We start from the raw sequence: 16,554 nt of genomic DNA, 5'->3' as shown, positions 1-16,554 counted from the left end.
AAGGAAGAAGCAACACTTGCAATGAAAGTTGATGTCTCTTTATTGACTTATTTATACATTTGAATGCTTTACATTGACATACATACTGAAACGACAACTGTAATTTCACATTTATTTTCTGTACTTCAAAAACTTACCTTCAGCTTATGCAGTACACATACACTCCTTCGAACAGCCTTTCTAACACACCTGAACAGCAGCAGAGCCAGCACTGAAGGCACACGTGTCATCACATTTAGTAATACTGCAGAGTATGGTCAGCCACATGATAGAGAGCAACACAGCCACTGAACTACCAAGAGCATTACTGCAATTATTTAAAACTGTGAAATCCCAAAGACAGGAGGTGCAGAAGATCCCTGAAAGCAGCACAAAGACCTAGTCATCCTAACAGTATCTGCATAGAAGCAGGCAAGGCCAGTTTTAGGCACAGTAAGCTATGTTCCAGCCTGTCTTCGTAAAGATGACAGATAAACTACAGAACATCTCAATCAGGCTCCAAGTCTGAACTTTAATAAGCTCATTTCTCTTAAGTCTAAAAGCGGAATTAAGATCTAGCCCAAAATTAGCTTTAATCACCTCTGCTTTATAACCAGAAATATGACTTCTCCCAAAAGGCACTGATCCCAGAAGATTGGACAGATCCACCCTACACTAGGTAAAAATTTAAAAGTTCTAGTCACAGCTACTCCTAGAATTCACATGTGGAATTTAGCCCCATCTTCTTCTGTCATCACAACTCAAGAGTGTTTTTCCCCTGTAAAAACAAGTTTGAGGCAGTTTAATATCGCTACCAGAAACACATACAAGACAGCAAACATCACTGAACAGTATGATGCTCTCCTACGAGTTGTAAACTGCTCTGAAACAAACCTGTTAGTATCAACTTGACATCTCCCTCTGCTCCTACAGTTGCAGATCGCTCTTAGTACTCACTTAATAAAATAAGAAACATGCTTATTGAAAAAGGCATTCCCCTTACACAGACAGCCCCAAGAAATCTGTGGATTCCAATACCTCTAGTCTGGCAGGCAAGAGTCCTGGCAATGTGTGTTTTATCATAATCCACTATTCCTAACGTTTCTAATACACCTACACCCAAGCCCAGTTCTTCCTAGTCACAGTAACTTATGCACTTTATTTTCTATCAGGAAAACACATACACAGACGAGCCTTAAAAACAAAACACCAAGCCTATACCTTGATTTCAACAGACAAGTCTCAGTAGTTCAGTCGCTAAACATTTATTATCAAATTGATATTATTCCCGCCCCAAACCCCATCTGTAAAGAGTTATTTACGTAAGAGATACCCAGTCACGTACTTTTGGGAGGATCTTCAACGGCAATCCGCACTTTCCGCTCCTGCGCTCCTAAGGCTGGGGGGAAAGGGGAAAAAGAAAAAAGAAAAAAAGAACGCGTTTAATAAGTTGGCTCTAACCACTTATTGAGGGGGAAAAAGGGACAAAAAAGAAAACCAATCCAACAAAAAACGCAAGAGGGAAGAGATGGCCAAGCCCACGGCGCCCCACAGCACCGCAGACTCGGGCTGTTACTTGCCACAGTCAACGACTAATACTCACAAGAGAGTAAAAGTTTTGCCAATTAGCAAGAATCTGCTCTTCCATGCCTAGGAAGGGAGACAGCCACAGGCGGCAGCCCCCATGGAGTCATGGCTCACCCCTCCCCTCTCCTCCGCGCCACGTGGCGGCCGCCATTTTCTCCCCCCCACCCCGGCCTCAGCTCGGCCGCCGCCGCCGCCTCCTCCCGGCTCCCTGCTCTCCCACACACACCCCCCCGCCCCGCCACGGGTCCCACCTGCTGCTCGCTCTGTTCCTGTCCTCAGCAGTCCTCTGCCACGGCCGCCCCGCAGGGGCCCAGCCGCGGCTACGGCAACGAGCGCGCCGGACCCTTTACCTCAGGGGTCCTCAAACTACGGCCCGCGAGCCGAATACGGCCCCCCCGGGTCCTCAATCCGGCCCCCGGTATTTACAGAACCTCCCCCACCTCCCCCGGGGGCTGCGGGGGGGGAACCAAGCAGCCGCAGATGGCTGCCTGCCACTTCATCCGCGCACCGGCCCCCTGGTTAAAAAGTTTGAGGACCCCTGCTTTACCTCACGGCTGCGCCCGCCGACGACCGCCCCGCGCGCTCACCAACGGCGCGCAGAAGCCCCGTGCCGCCACCGCGCGCTGCAGCGGGAACCCAGCGCTGCGGGGGGCCGGGCGGGGCCCCACCCACGGTGGGGCGGGGCGGGGCGGGGCGGGGCGGGGCGGGGGTGGCGCTGCGCTGCGCTGCGTAGCGCGGGGGGGCTCCCGCTGCAGAGGGCTCCCGCAGCAGAGAGGGGGCGCCCGCTGCACAGGGCGCTGGGGTCGCTCGTTTCGCTGCCTGCTCCACTGCGAAGTTAGCCAGCGGCACCCCCGGGAGGAAACGCATGGCAGGGGTCCAGGGAAACGAGGCTGCCGTTATACCCCGACCCACAGCAGTGCTCTTCAGCTGGGTCAGGCGTTGCTCCCCCCCTCCCTAGGCACAGAGACAGCTGTATATATGCATAAGTGTGTGCAGGCTTGGTCAGCGCACAAGGTGGGCCTTAAATGCTAAAACACCTCTACTTGTTGTTTGATAACCGTGGGCTGAGCAGCGGCAAGAGGTTGTGAAAGATGTGCTAGGAAATTGAGTCATCCCTTTAGGTGAACACGGGTAATTTGCCTTTTCCAGTCCACATAAGTCCAAGTGGGACATGCTGGCCAAATTCCTGCACCCTCATTTTTAATTAGAACAGAATATACCAGGCCTATTTCAGCTGGAAGGGACCAACAAAAACCTCCTCGCCCAGCTGCCTGACCCGTACCTGTACCTTTCCACCACAGCATCTTAATGAACGTGTTGTTACAGTCACGCTCGCTGGGGAAAGACAGTTGTCACAGGCCCGGCAGACGCTGCCCAAGCTGCTCTGGCAAAGGCCGCACCTCAGGGCCAGTCCTGAGTGTACTGGAAAGATGGGGCTGGCGATTCTGGCATTTGCAGGCCAGATGCAGTGACCTGACACAGCCAGGGGACTGAGAACCTGGCTCAGTCAGACATAGCAGGGTGACTTTGCATCTGAATTGTGAGGGAGGTTTTGAAGAAGCTGGAAGCATGGCCAGCGTAGTGCAGGAAGCTGCCTTTGGGCTCATATTTTAGTATCCACATGTCCTGGTTTCAGCTGGGATGGAGTTAATTTTCTTCTTAGTAGCTAGTACAGTGCTGTGTTTTGGCTGTGATGTGAGAACAATGTTGATAATGTGCTGAGGTTTTTAGTTGTTGCTGGGTGATATTTATACTAAATCAAGGACCTTTCAGTTTCTCAGGCCCTGCCAGCAAGAGGGCTGGAGGGACACAGGACATTGGGAGGGGACACAGCCAGGACAGGTGACCCAAGATAGCCAAAGAGGTATTCCATACCATATGATGTCACGCTGAGTATATAAACTGGGGGAAGAAGAAGGAAGGAGGGGACATCTGGCATTGTGGCATTTGTCTTCCTGAGTAACAGTCACATGTGATGGAGCCCTGCTGTCCTGGGGATGGCCGAACACCTGCCTGCCCATGGGAAGTGGGGAATGAATTCTTTGTTTTGCTTGCATGCACGGCTTTTGCTTTCCCTATTAAATTGTTCTTATCTCAACACCTGAGTTTTACATTCCTTTCCGATTCTCCTCCCCATCCTTCTGGGTGAGGGGGAATGAGCAAGCGGCTGCGTGGGGCTTGGTTGCTGGCTGGGGTTAAACCACGACACCACATTTCTTACCTTTTAACCCATGGAAAAGATAGGAAATTATTTAAGGTGCATCTGTCACATCAGACGTTTTTAATCATTTTCAGATGATGATGATAATGTAGTACTACTGCTTCAGATACACGGCTATCAGGCAGTGTTGGAGAATAATGAAACTGCTGCTAGGATTGTACAAAAGAGCAGAGACAAATCAAATTACAGTCCTACCTGTGCTGTCAGCTAAACCTCAGCTGTTCTGACCTTGCACCATTTGTTTTCAGGAATTTTACTTCCACGCTGTCATATGTGCCATACAAGAGCTGGCTCCTGCCTTTAGCTCATCATGCTTTCCTTCCAGAGTTCTATAGCTAAAACGTATGTACTGTGTGTATATAAAAAGGGACACAAAAAATGCTTTTTTTTTTTTTTTTTTTGTACCGGAGTGAATCGGTTCAGCATTTAGCTGATGAAAGGAGCTTTACTGGGATTCTTAATATGACAGGAAGCCTTGATAATTGAGGAGACAATAGTAAGATTTTTTTGGGCAAAAGAGCCCATCTGTCTGATCTCCTGATTAACACGTTATAGGATTTAAAGTAGTAACTCTGAACCAAGCCTTAAATTCAATTTTGAACCATCATGGTTAAACTAGGCCACTTCCATGTCATACCTTTTGGAAGAGATCTGATAAGTGACCTTGTGCTACTAGACTGATGGCTCTCCTAGGCAGACAGGCATCTGAGCAATTAGAAGTCCATGAGCCTTATTCCCCATCTGAATTTCTCAAGAGAGGATCAGAACGGAAAAAGGCAAGTGAAGACAGAAAATACTGTATTAAAAAAGAAGGAAAGAAGTAACCTGACAGAAAAGAGTGGTGAAGACTCAAGCTCACTCTATGCTTTTCAAATCTATCACCCTTAATTTGTCTAAATTCTTCTTCCATTCAGGTTTCTCTAGCCCATGGTTTCAACTCTTAATTACTTTCCTGTTCCTGTGATTTGTCCTTTAATGCTGACTGTTGTGCTTTCTTCATCCATCTGGTCCTCGGAGAAAAAAAATGTCTTTTGCCTTTGAGCTCTAAGACTTTTGGGACTGGAAGAACTGAAACGAAACATTAAATAAAAGCAGATAAATTGGAGACAGAGGTCAGGCAGGTGTTATTTGTAGAAAGGATCTCTTCCCTTTGCTTAGTATCTTTCTGTTATTACTTTGATGTCCCACTTCTGTTCTTAGAGATTACAGAGATGGATATTATAAATGAAGCTTAGAGTTCTAAATTATAGGTGGCGTCATTTCTCTGTAATGGAGTATTTTGTTAACACAGGTTTCCTATTTTCTACACCTCTATGATGACATTAAGCAGCTTTTGCCCAGCCACACAGTACACTTTTCTATTCCGTTCTGGATTTGTTGATAACAGTGAATTTTCCTTTGGACGTTCATACCATCTTTAGAGGTTTCTCTTAAGAAGGGTTTTCTCAGGTCTCTGTAGACTGATGCATTGGCACAACTACTGAATCTCTGAGGCAAATAATTTGAATGAATTCTGCTTGTTATCTTAAAAATAGCAAGCTCTGGAAATGTCTCTATAGCACATTAGCAATTTGTGGCACAAGAAATAAAAAGGAAGCAGGAAGCAAAAGCAGTAAAACGAGCAGCTGCATAAAGCAGTAACATTCACTCATGGAGAGAATAAGTAATACTTTTCATTTCTGAAAACATTTCATGCTGCTTCTGTGCTCCTGGATTGTGTTGTAGCTCAGTGTCAAGCTGCAACAGCTGCTAGCAAACCTGGAAAAGGACAACTTTTGTGAACATAAGAATCACTTCCACACAGTACTACATTTTCTTATCAGAGTTTATTGTTGCACTTCAGATACCATGCCACTATCAGAATAATATCTATTTTTTATTTTAAAAAACTTTGAGAAAAATGTTTCCAGCAATTTTCATTCAATGTGAATGACAAGAGTATTACATCTATAAACATTGAAATATCTATTTAATTTCTTCCTGAGGAAGTTTCACATATTTAAGCAATGAAAAAGGATACTCTGTACAAGATCAACTGCAAATCATTGAAACTAATTCTTTCTGCACAAGTAGAACTGGGAAAATATCACAGTATTATCAGGAATTTTTGCTCAAATAATTAAGTGATTTCATATCAGGCTCTGTATTTACGCCCCCTCTAATGGTCACTTTCTGCTCATAATCACATCTATTTTCAATGGCGCAGATGTCTGCAGAAAGCAAATTTGGAAATTGTATTTAAGAAAATAAAGGTGAAGGTCACATAATCAACATTTGTTAAAGAAATTGCTTGTGCAGTTATCTACTGGGTGAACAGAAACCATGGCTGTGTTACCAACCACAATAAAACATCTGACTTTGACTAGCAAATATAAATTCATTGTAATGAATCAGAGTTTTAAAAAAGTGTTAATATTGATAGTCTATTTCTGGAAATCAAACACTGATTGTAGGTAAGCTGTGAATAGAAGAGGTTAAGCTTTGTCAGGTAACTCATGTTGTATGACTTGCTTACTCAGCTGCACTCATGTGCATCCTGTGATTTGGAGAATAACTCATCTAGCTGTTGTCTGCATGCTTTGCTCAGACTCTTCATTCTTCACCAAGTTGACTGCACATTAAAAGTCATTCTGTTTTTTTAAAGTCTCCTGTTAAATGTAAGAACATATTTAAATAGAATCGTTCTGGAGGGAAAAAAAGTGGCTCCGTACCATCTTTGTATAAACAAGTAACAAGCAAACATCAGACGCTCAGAACTGCAAAGAGCACCAGCAGTTTGCCTTTACTTCTCTATTGCTTTTGTGTCTCAGCCTAGCCTGCCTAGTGTACAAAAAGGTAATCCTGCAGCAGCTTTTCTAAAGATGCTAGTGCTTAACAGCTGCATCTCAACAGGATCTTGGAATTACAGAGATTCTAGATCACGGTCTTTCAAACGCACAGTACCAGGTCAAGCTACTTTGTTCACAGTATCAACTCAGGTAAAGTTACCACAGGAGTCCACTGATGATTTCACAAGGAACTCATTCATCTTCTTCCCAGTTCCCTCCCTTAGGAAGGGCACTGGGATGACACCAGAGCTCCACCCTGCTGTTCCTCATTGGGACTCGAGAGTCACTGTGGCGCTCCTTCCTAGAGCATGACTTTGTGTTTAGCTGCAGAACCAAGCCTAGTCCACCCAAAGCCAGGGCCATGCACGTCGGGGGCTGATCCTCCCAGTGCTACTTGGTGACTGCAGATGGGCTGTTTTACCAGCTCACCAGCAATTGTAGGGGGTCTCCTCACCATACCTCAGAGAGGGCTTCACAGTAGTAGTCCTCAGATCTGAGACATGTCACCTTCTCTGTCATAAAATTTCTGGAGGGATAATGCGACCGATGTCTACGTCCCCATCACCACTCTATCCTCGACTGCCCACTCATTCTCTCATTCTCGTTCTGGGGGGAGTGGGGCTTGATTTCCCAGAGAAGGAAAACAGAAAGGGAGTTCTTGAAAACAAAGAATAAACCATGAATGTGGCTGAAGCCCATCCCTCCTGCATGTAGGAGGCACTTGGTTTCTGTGCAGAGGGTCCTCTCACCATGAAAACTTCAGGCACTTGATAGTGCCCAAGGTTTTTCCTATATTCTGCTATTTTATAATTGCTGCCCTGAAGAATATGGAGTAACTGACACAGCAGTGCACATAACAGGAGCTTCGTGCAATCCCTGCGGATTTGTTAAAAATGTTTGAGTGATGTTACATCAGGTTATATCAAGGGTAAAATCAATCATGCCAGGATGAAAACCCCAGGTATTTTCTACAGTTATTCAATTTAGTTGTAACAAATCCATATAGATGCTTGCAGGACGCATGAGCTGTCCACAGCATGCAGAGTATTTGCTTTTACAGACGTTCAGAATCCAGAGTGTTTCTTTTATCAAATAATTATTTTAAGACAAGTCAGCTTTTTGGACAAATCCATATGACAGTGACTATTTAAAGTGATGTGAAAATTCTCATTCTAATAAATAATAAAGATGTTCACCTTAAAAAAAGTCTACTCTAGTAGGTCCTCATCATTAATCATGCATATTCCCTTAGCAAAAATGTGCTGCGTAAAGAATATTGTTATATACAGCAAATTTGTCTAGATTTTTTCATTACAGGCCTATCAAAACCACGTATTACATAGACAAAAATCAATAAATAATAAAGATTACCAGTTAGAGGTACAGTAAGGATTTCAACATCTGTTTTCTATTTAGGGAGTAACAGACTGGTTTCCATTCCACTACCTTGAAAGTTAAATTATATGATTACATAAATGTCATAAACCAGCACTGAGACACATAAAGTTTTTCCACCATTTGATGCATGTTTTTAACTATTCACCCTAAAACAAATTATGGTAACATTATAGAGCTACTGTAAAAAACATTGCATTTAGTACTGTAGTTCTGTTTGGTTTTCAGTACCTCTTCATGCCTTTAGACACACTCAAGCCAAAGTTCAGTGGAGAAGCATTAAGGCTGTACTCAGCTGAAGTTTTCATTGATCTTTCCCAGCTTTCAAGTACTAGTAACCACACTTTTACTCACATCTAAACTGATGCATTGAGATGTATCATTGAAATGTATCACATAAATATAAGGCTGCATCTTTGTGTTTTCCATGATTACAGCATAATTTTCTACCATGTTTACACCCTGTGTTAATTTCCCCCCCCCTAAAGCTTATTCCTAATATCTAACACCAAACATGTTTAAAACGTCTGGAACAAGAACCAGTATTTTCACCTGACAGATCTTTGCAGCTGACGTAAACTGAAGGTTACTGAAAGATGCTACAGTTTTGATCAGGTTGAGGGATCTTGGAATACACAAAGCACAGACTGAAGGCAAATAAATTAAGGAAAACATAGTGGTTGAAATTAAGGCAATTTAAGTATGGATCTGTTTCTGCTCTTTACAAGTTCTTCATTCATTTCAGTGGAGTCACTCCTGATTCACAGCAATGTAAGCCCAGAGTGCAGCACCCAGATCTGGCTGCTCACAGAAGCCAGGAGTGAGAAAGCCTGTTCATTACGCTGCTTCAGTCTGGTTCACAACTGCTGAAGTGTAACACTGCTCATAAGGATTATACTGCAACTTCTGTGCTTCACGTGTCCAGTTAAATTTCTGTTCACGTAACAGCTAGATGCTGTATTTTGCCATTTCAGTCAGTATAAAATCAGACACAGTAATTATGGACAAAGGCCCATACCACATTGTAAAGGTTTGCTGTTACAGGCTGTAATCATAGGTAATGATTTTTGTGTGCGTGTGTTTTTTTCTACACTGCTTCTGCCTGTGGCTTCCAGATTTTGGTCCACGTATTTTGTTGCTGTGCACAGCTAAATCATATATGATAACTGTACTTCTCACCCTTGTTAGTATATACTTTGGGTATTAGCAAGCTGATTCCAAAGGCAGAAGTACACTTGGCATCTTGTGCTACATTAAATTTTCTTATTTTATGCAAGACAATAATCAAATAGTAAGAAAAACTGTCAGTGGTCTTAACAATGGGCTACAAAACCTACATGAGACACAATACTTTTAAACTGATTTATAAAAATGTAAATATTTACTGTGACATTGGACAGGTCATGTATCTCTGAAGCTTATACTAGCTGCAAATAACTTCCACATAGGTGCACAGTAGTCCACAAGTCCACAGGCCCAGAAATGTTTATGAGAAAGATTTGGCCCACCAGAGATCTAAGAAACACATGTATTTTCACAATCCACATGCCAGCATATGGAAATAATTTCTATCTTTAACTCTTTTTTGAAGAGGTATATTTTACAAGACCTTCTGGCAGCTACTGGAGACTTTGGGTATGATGACTGAAGTGTGGAAGAGAGATTTCAGAAAGCCGGTTTCCAATGCTATCTTACTTTCTGTAGCTCCTGTCTCAGCCATGATGGCAGGGGTTGTCCCAATTTGTGTAGGAGTTTTGACAGTTCCACATTGTGATCTCTGTAGTAGCTTGACAGAAAAGCCCTGCACTGATGGATACAAAAGGAGATATTTTTATTTAATAAAATGCTGTACTGCAGTTGCTGTGAATTCTAGGTTTCAAAGTTTGTTTTACCTCTGTCAAAACTTTACTTTCTCTTTTGCAATTTATATTGTTTTATGCTATCTACTGCATGCAAGTTTAAGCTCATCAGTTAGGAGCAGAATTTGAAAAGGTAATTTCAAGAGAAACAAAGGTTGTCTAAAACAAACACTGAAATCAAAGCATAGAACCTGATTCTACTCTCAGTCACGTAAATTAAGAATTGCACTGAAGCTGATGCAGTTACTTTGCATTTACCAAAGTGTGATTGAAACCAAAGCTTCTAAAATATCTTCATATGCAGGCATGTATCAATTAGTAACCCTATCTTCAGAAGCATTTAGAGTTGAAAAATAGAACAGTAAACAAACAAAGTCTTATCTCTGGTCAAAAGCCTTCTCACCCAATGATTTTATATCAGTATGATTCTATTGATGTAAAGTTAATTAGAATTTAAGTAACGTGAGAAAAAAATCCCCACTTACTCGCCACATTAATATCTACTGCTGTGCACACTGAAGTTTTTACTTGTGTTCCAGTCAGGCTAAATGAAATGGGAATACAGGACGGAATAAACATAAAAGTTACAGCTAGAATAGTAGACTAAACTGCCCTTAGGTACAGGCTGCAGCATTTGATCTGATGGAAATTTCTTCGTTTGAGCATCTGTCTGGGGAAGATACTTATAAAATTCATAGAAACAGGACCTAACCTCTCTTAAAACTGGATTACATGAGAGCCTGCATTACTTGTCATGGTCTAAGTACTCTCAAAGACAAGGGACTAGACATAAATACACATACCTGATCCTGACTGAGAAAAAAACATGCGCTGTGGAGCCTCTGCTGCTTAAATCACTTTGGTAAAGGGGACAGGTTTCCACATGAATTTCAGACATACAAAGTTTATTTTTTCTAAGAGGTGCCAAAAAGTTGTTTTTTTTAATGACTTAAACTCTTCACATTTGAAATAAAGAACTGAAAAAGTCTATGCACTCCACAGCTCTCTTAAATGTTTATTTTGTAGGGAAAAGTAGTTAGATAATCAACGTCTATTTCATTTTGTCTCATGTCCCTTCTTATGATTTTGCCTGTGTGGTGTCCCATATGTGTCAACTGAATCCCTGTATAATGCCAATGAGCATAACTGTTTACCTCAGAATCCATAGGAGGGTATTTTCTACCTTTGCTCTTTCCAAGACACTTTGTTTTTCCTTCTTCCAGAAGCTGACACCAGAAACCTTTATGTGAATCGAACCTGAAACAAATATTTGGCAGTGTAAAGGCCGTCAGATACTGCAAAGAGGATGCATCTCCCAAATTTAGACTGAAGACTCAAAAGAATAAACCTAAGGTTATCAGTCTTATTTTAAGGGCAACCAAATCTAAATGTCTAAATCCAAAAGATTGTGTACATGTGTATTTATGATGTGCAGAGTGAATGTTACGTGCCTGACTGATACCGCTGAACCTGTCTTGCAGCTAATGTCAAAAATAAAGAGAAGCTAATTCTCTTTCCTTTCTGTTTATATGCCAGCATTTCACGTTCCACTTATGGAAATAAAATTCCTTTTGATTCATCCAGAATTCATACACAATTCTCACAAAGCAATACTTGCTTTGTCCATTTGTCAGAGGTCTACTTGTGTAACACTCAAGCTCCACAACTTTGAGTGGCTTGGTGGATGGCTCACAGAAAATCTAACCCTGATTTATGTTCATTGCAAGCATTGAAGAATACATGCTACTGACAGCTCAAAGGAGTATGAGAGGCTTTACTTTGCAGTGAGCTTACATACTCTTACATACTTAATAACTGGTATTTTAAGTATGTAGGAACATGTGAAAAGGATGATTGAAGTAACTCACGTTAGGGCTTCAGAGTAATTATAATGAGGAGAGACTCCCAGAAATTTCTGTACTTCATCCATTACGGTAGACGGGTCAGTTCTCAGCTGCTGGCCATCAATAATTAGCAACTACAACAAATAAAATAAAAGGAAGTTTAATTTAAAATTCATTATTTCAAGCTTCAAACTGAAACCTCCACCTCTGTCAAACTCATTCATTATATAGAAAGTACTGCCCCAGAGACTGATAATTGGTTCAGTTTTAATTGTCATCATTATTAATGACCTGGGAGCAGGGTAAATGGCATGTTAATTAAATCTGAAATTATATTAAATTGGAAGCTGTTATGACAACAGAGAAATAGCAGTGAAGGATCTAGAAAGATAAGGCAAGTGGGCTGTTACCACTTTTCTAACAAAAAGGGGAACCTTAGCTATCCTGTTGCTGCTTCTACCATTTACTGTATGCCTGCTGACTTCATAACAGGTATTAAAACTTCAGTTCAGTCACACATGTAGAGACCCCCAAATTTAAACACCATTAAAAACACATAGAGACCCCCAAATTTAAGCACCATTAAAAATGCCAGATAGCCCTAGATAGTCTGGGTGAGAGGTCTTTTGCTGAAGGAAGGCTCTCATTTCTTTAGTGAAGGCTGCAATTTTAAGCTGAGCTGATTTTAGGTCTGCCTTATGTAACTTTTTATGCTGCAGCTGTTCCTTGAGCTTGCTAACTAGTTTGGATATGGCCTACTGCCTATCATTGCTTTTGTAATGCAAGTTAATCCCTAGCAGTATTACAGAGAAAACATAAGGCTAACCAGGGCTGGTTCTTCACTGTATCTGTGGGATGTAAAACCTGGCAAAAATCTGCAGGACAATGTATATTGTTCAGTATTCATGGGTTACTTTTGGAGAAAAGCTAATGAAAACATAAGGCAGAAAATTTCCTGTGAGTATCATGGTATTACAGTACTGTGTATCGCATGAAGTCTGCAAGGCTTGCCCAAAAGAGAATGTGGGGAGATTAACATCAACTAGATGCATCAGAGCCTCCTCGGCACGCTCCAGGAAAACAGAAGGTGCAGGCTCCAGCCAACTTGCCTCAGCTAAGTGAGTCCTGGGTAAACAGAAGTTTCAGGCCACAGCCAAGCTCCCTCAACTAAAGTAATCTTTAAATGTTAGGTGGGGAGCAGTGCCAGACACACTGCCAATGCCAGAAAAATTAATTCCAGAAATAAATCTAACAAGGAGATATGGGTCATGTGATATTGCCTGCCTGGTCTTGTATATCCCATGATGTTCAGGGCTTAGGAGGTGCATCTTTTGAGGCCAGATCGCACACAGGGCCAGCAGGAGGCTAATGATTTGTATGTTATATGCCAACAGAAGCTTGCAGGCAGATCTGATTTTCAAGTTGCTTATGAGCCACCTGTTCTGAAACCTACAGGTCCATAAACACGCACCCTTTGAGACTCAAAGACAGACAGAGAAACTGGTCTTAACACAAAGAATACGTTGAGGACTCAGGATCAGTGACAGATACGCAATGTAAATGATTAGGAACACCAAACTGTTTCAGTGCATGAGAGAGTCATAACAGAGGCTCTGGTATGTGGATGCACTGGTATGGGCAGCAACATGTGAGGAATTCCCAAAAAAAAAAGTGTGCAAAAGAAACCCAGTGCTTCGACAGTTACAGAAGAGTGGTTAGGCAAAATGTGAACTGACTTAAATAATTGGTGATGCCCGAGTTGGCAAACACGTTGATGTACACAAAGGCTTTATCTATATTACTCACTAAACCAAATTAGAGACAGCTTTCTGGTCTCAGGGCCAAGCAGCACAGCGTGACCTGGGTCCACATTGCTAAACTTTCTCACCTGCAAAACCAGGTTGATTGTATCCACACTCCCCAATGGTAATGGTTCTTGTTATCTTTCCAGCTGTGCTCTGGAACTGATTGGGAAGATACTTTTCGCTCTGGGTCCAAACTGTGCCAGAAGTGTGTTAAAAATCAAGCAGTATGGACAGCAGTGGGACAGTGTGTGAACTCTTGCTCAGGTACAGGTTTATTTACTACTACAATCACAGCCTAAGGAGGCTGACACAGTGGGAGGTTATTGCATGGAAGGACCAAGAAGTGGGTGAAAACTGATGCGTTTAAATATCAAGGTGTTACAAAACCACTAGATCACATGCATTTCCATGTGGTAATCCCCATTTCAGATGGAAAAGATACTTTTTACACTCCAAAGTGTACAGACACCAAAACTCTTCTCAGCCCATGCAGGGAGGGCTGCTGACATCCCTTGCTGCTCGCTGACACTTGCTACCACTCAGAGTAGGCAGAAATATTGTTGCGCAGCTTCCCTTTGTTTTCCTTCATGTTTTCTTTTGGGAACCCTGATGGAACATCTGATATTAAAGAGACCACAAAGCACTGCATGCCTGGTTCTCTCAACATTACTGGCAAAGAGCCAGAAACAGAGTAATGAAACTACGAGCAAATGAAAACCAGCTGTAAGTTAAAGGCAGTTCAGTGTACAAGAGAGTTTAAGGAGCAGTAGTGACATTTCTTGAGCTTCCAATTTTTGTTCTGATTTGTTTTGCAGAAGAAGCTCCCAGCCATAAGGTGCTAAGACATGATATCCCTAGCAATGCCAACCAACTACTTAGAACATGGCTATGAAGAATCACAGTCAATGACTTACAACATGCTCTAGCATATCTGGGATATTCCCGAGGATCACTATTCAGTAGGCAAGATTTTTACAAAGATAATCTTTCAGGATAGTGTATATATAAGATTAGGATGTCAAGTTACAGTCTTATTCACCTGATAAGGTGGGAAGTAAGTTAGCCACCTTTCAATATGGGTAGCATACCATCCAGGTGCTAGGCATCTCTTTTGGAGAGCTCTGAGCTCAGATGGGGCTCGAGGTCCAGCTGTGATCACCTGGTAGAAGCTGAATTTTAGAGCTGCAGGGTCTTCATGTGATCGCTGATGCTGTAAAAGAAGTTACATTGCTGGAACTTTACAGACCACAAAATGGGAAAATAAGACATACTGACCTGGCCTTACTGACAAACATTTTTTAATCTATCTTTTATTTTGAGCATGAACTAGATAACTGTGTCTATAAACTAATTTTTGTATGTGCTGATTACATAAATTAATCAAGTTAGCAAGCATTTTTACATGCTTATATTACAGGGAGACTTTTGAAAAGGTGGTTTCCGGTATTTTAACCCTTGAAAGATTTTCAGGTTGACATTGATAGACACCTCAGCCCACGGGTGATCATATATGGTGCACTGACTGACAAATAAAAGCTTGTATTACCCAAACTCTTTCTGTACATACTCCCTGAAAGGATATACAGAGAAGATTCAAGGTGGAAACCTTGGTATGTGCCTGCCCCTGTTCTTCGAAGTGCATACCTGATACCAGGAATATGCCCGATCGGATGGGTCGATGAGGATGGTGATGATCTTGGCCTTGGGGATGAGGGAAGCAGCTCGCTTAGGAGCTTCCTCAGAATGGAAATAGTTGGCACTTTTCTCAAAGAGGAAGTCCGTGGTGACATTAGAAGGAGTGGGGAAGAAATCCATGTACCTAGGAAAGCAACATCATTCTCAGAATTACCTCGAAGTCACAGAGAGACTGACAAATCTGTTAAGTATATTTTATTCTAGAAAAACCAATTAAAACAATAGCCTAATTGCCAAATAAAAGCAAACAGAAGTTTACATTATATTTTTGATCATATTTCACTTGGTACTAGCTTTCTTCTTCTCACTACATATAACCAGACATTGCAGCTTTTTCTTTTGGTAACTGGATGAAAATGTTATGATATTCATATATTTTCTTAAAATTAGTGAATTCTCACTTTTCAGTCAGAACAAACTCCCATCAAAGTCAAAAGCAGAAAATGAGTTTTCAAATGTGACCTTTTGCTGACATCGATTACAGAGCAAAACCATAAGAAAAAGATACTCAGTATCAGAATTGCTTTTACTCAAAAGAGAAAAATGCTCATTTATGCAGGGAAGGGGCACTGGAAAAATCCCCTCCACAGCTTCATGATGTAAAAGGTTTCTAAGCAGTGCCAGCATCTTTCACTTATTGTTCTTTAAGTCACATTTAGGTGAAAATATGGGTTGTATTCCTTTTAGTTTTCTTTGTGAGCCTTCCTCATGTGTTATGAAGTTAAAGTTACTTTTCAGCAATCTCCTGTGTCACACACAGACTTCTTTATCCATGGCCCTCAGACCACTTTTCATTACTGCATGAGAAAAGAATAAATGGGAAATGCTGGTCTTCTTGATTTTTGAGTTAAATTCTGTACTGATATAATAAATGTAATTTAAAACAACCTCTTCTGAAGATCATGCTTAAGGACTGAAATTTCTTCCAGTGCTTAGACTTTGTTCTATTCATCATGAGTTACTTCTACTACAAATTACATGCTCCTGTTTGAAATTGCGACCATTGCAGCCAAGGCCATCAGTGGGATGGAACTGACCAGTGCACATGCAGTTTTCTTTAGGATATGGATCTCACAAGGTGATGATTAGCACACAGGCACCCATTACAAGGTACTTAGGGAAAAGGAAGGAACCTACAGTTGTTTAAAGAAACTGAAGTCTGTGACACCCAATTCTGAGAAGTTAATTCTTATGAGGGACTTCTATTGTTTTGTGCTTCTTTGGCACATGAATGGATTTCTGTTGTCAAAATTGTGCAAGAGAAGTGGGCTAGCGTTCCGGTGACCATTTTAATATGCATTAGATAAGGAATAATAGCTGTGGATTCATTCAAGGTCTTAC

At 41.7% G+C, this 16,554-nt stretch overlaps 1 protein-coding gene, 1 long non-coding RNA gene and 1 other non-coding gene across 3 annotated transcripts in view; all 3 read right to left on the bottom strand.

The window, feature by feature from the left end:
- Positions 1 to 22: 22 nt before the first annotated feature.
- LOC119151043 lies at positions 23 to 2,230 on the bottom strand. The gene is made up of 2 exons (XR_005105281.1): positions 2,114 to 2,230; positions 23 to 1,378 (listed from the first exon to the last, which is right to left on the bottom strand). It is a non-coding gene; the product is annotated as an uncharacterized LOC119151043 (long non-coding RNA).
- Positions 1,547 to 1,677, bottom strand: LOC119142573. The gene has a single exon (XR_005102332.1). It is a non-coding gene; the product is annotated as a small nucleolar RNA SNORA24 (small nucleolar RNA).
- A 3,317-nt stretch (positions 2,231 to 5,547) lies between the features above and the next one.
- The window catches only part of LOC119151003 (bifunctional heparan sulfate N-deacetylase/N-sulfotransferase 3), a 69,972-nt gene continuing 58,965 nt past the window's right edge, over positions 5,548 to 16,554 (bottom strand). Inside the window, exons 10-14 of the mRNA XM_037394273.1 lie at positions 15,163 to 15,337; positions 14,558 to 14,728; positions 11,738 to 11,847; positions 11,024 to 11,126; positions 5,548 to 9,816 (exon numbers count right to left, since the gene is read on the bottom strand). Coding sequence (XP_037250170.1) covers positions 9,697 to 9,816; positions 11,024 to 11,126; positions 11,738 to 11,847; positions 14,558 to 14,728; positions 15,163 to 15,337 — 679 coding nt within the window. The 3' untranslated portion in view covers positions 5,548 to 9,696. The remainder of the gene's footprint in view (positions 9,817 to 11,023; positions 11,127 to 11,737; positions 11,848 to 14,557; positions 14,729 to 15,162; positions 15,338 to 16,554) is intronic.

Source organism: Falco rusticolus, chromosome 1 (genome assembly GCF_015220075.1).
Source record: "Falco rusticolus isolate bFalRus1 chromosome 1, bFalRus1.pri, whole genome shotgun sequence".
Lineage (NCBI taxonomy): Eukaryota > Metazoa > Chordata > Aves > Falconiformes > Falconidae > Falco > Falco rusticolus.
The sequence above is the reverse complement of the archived record's forward strand: the minus strand, read 5'-3'. Positions and strand labels throughout refer to the sequence as shown.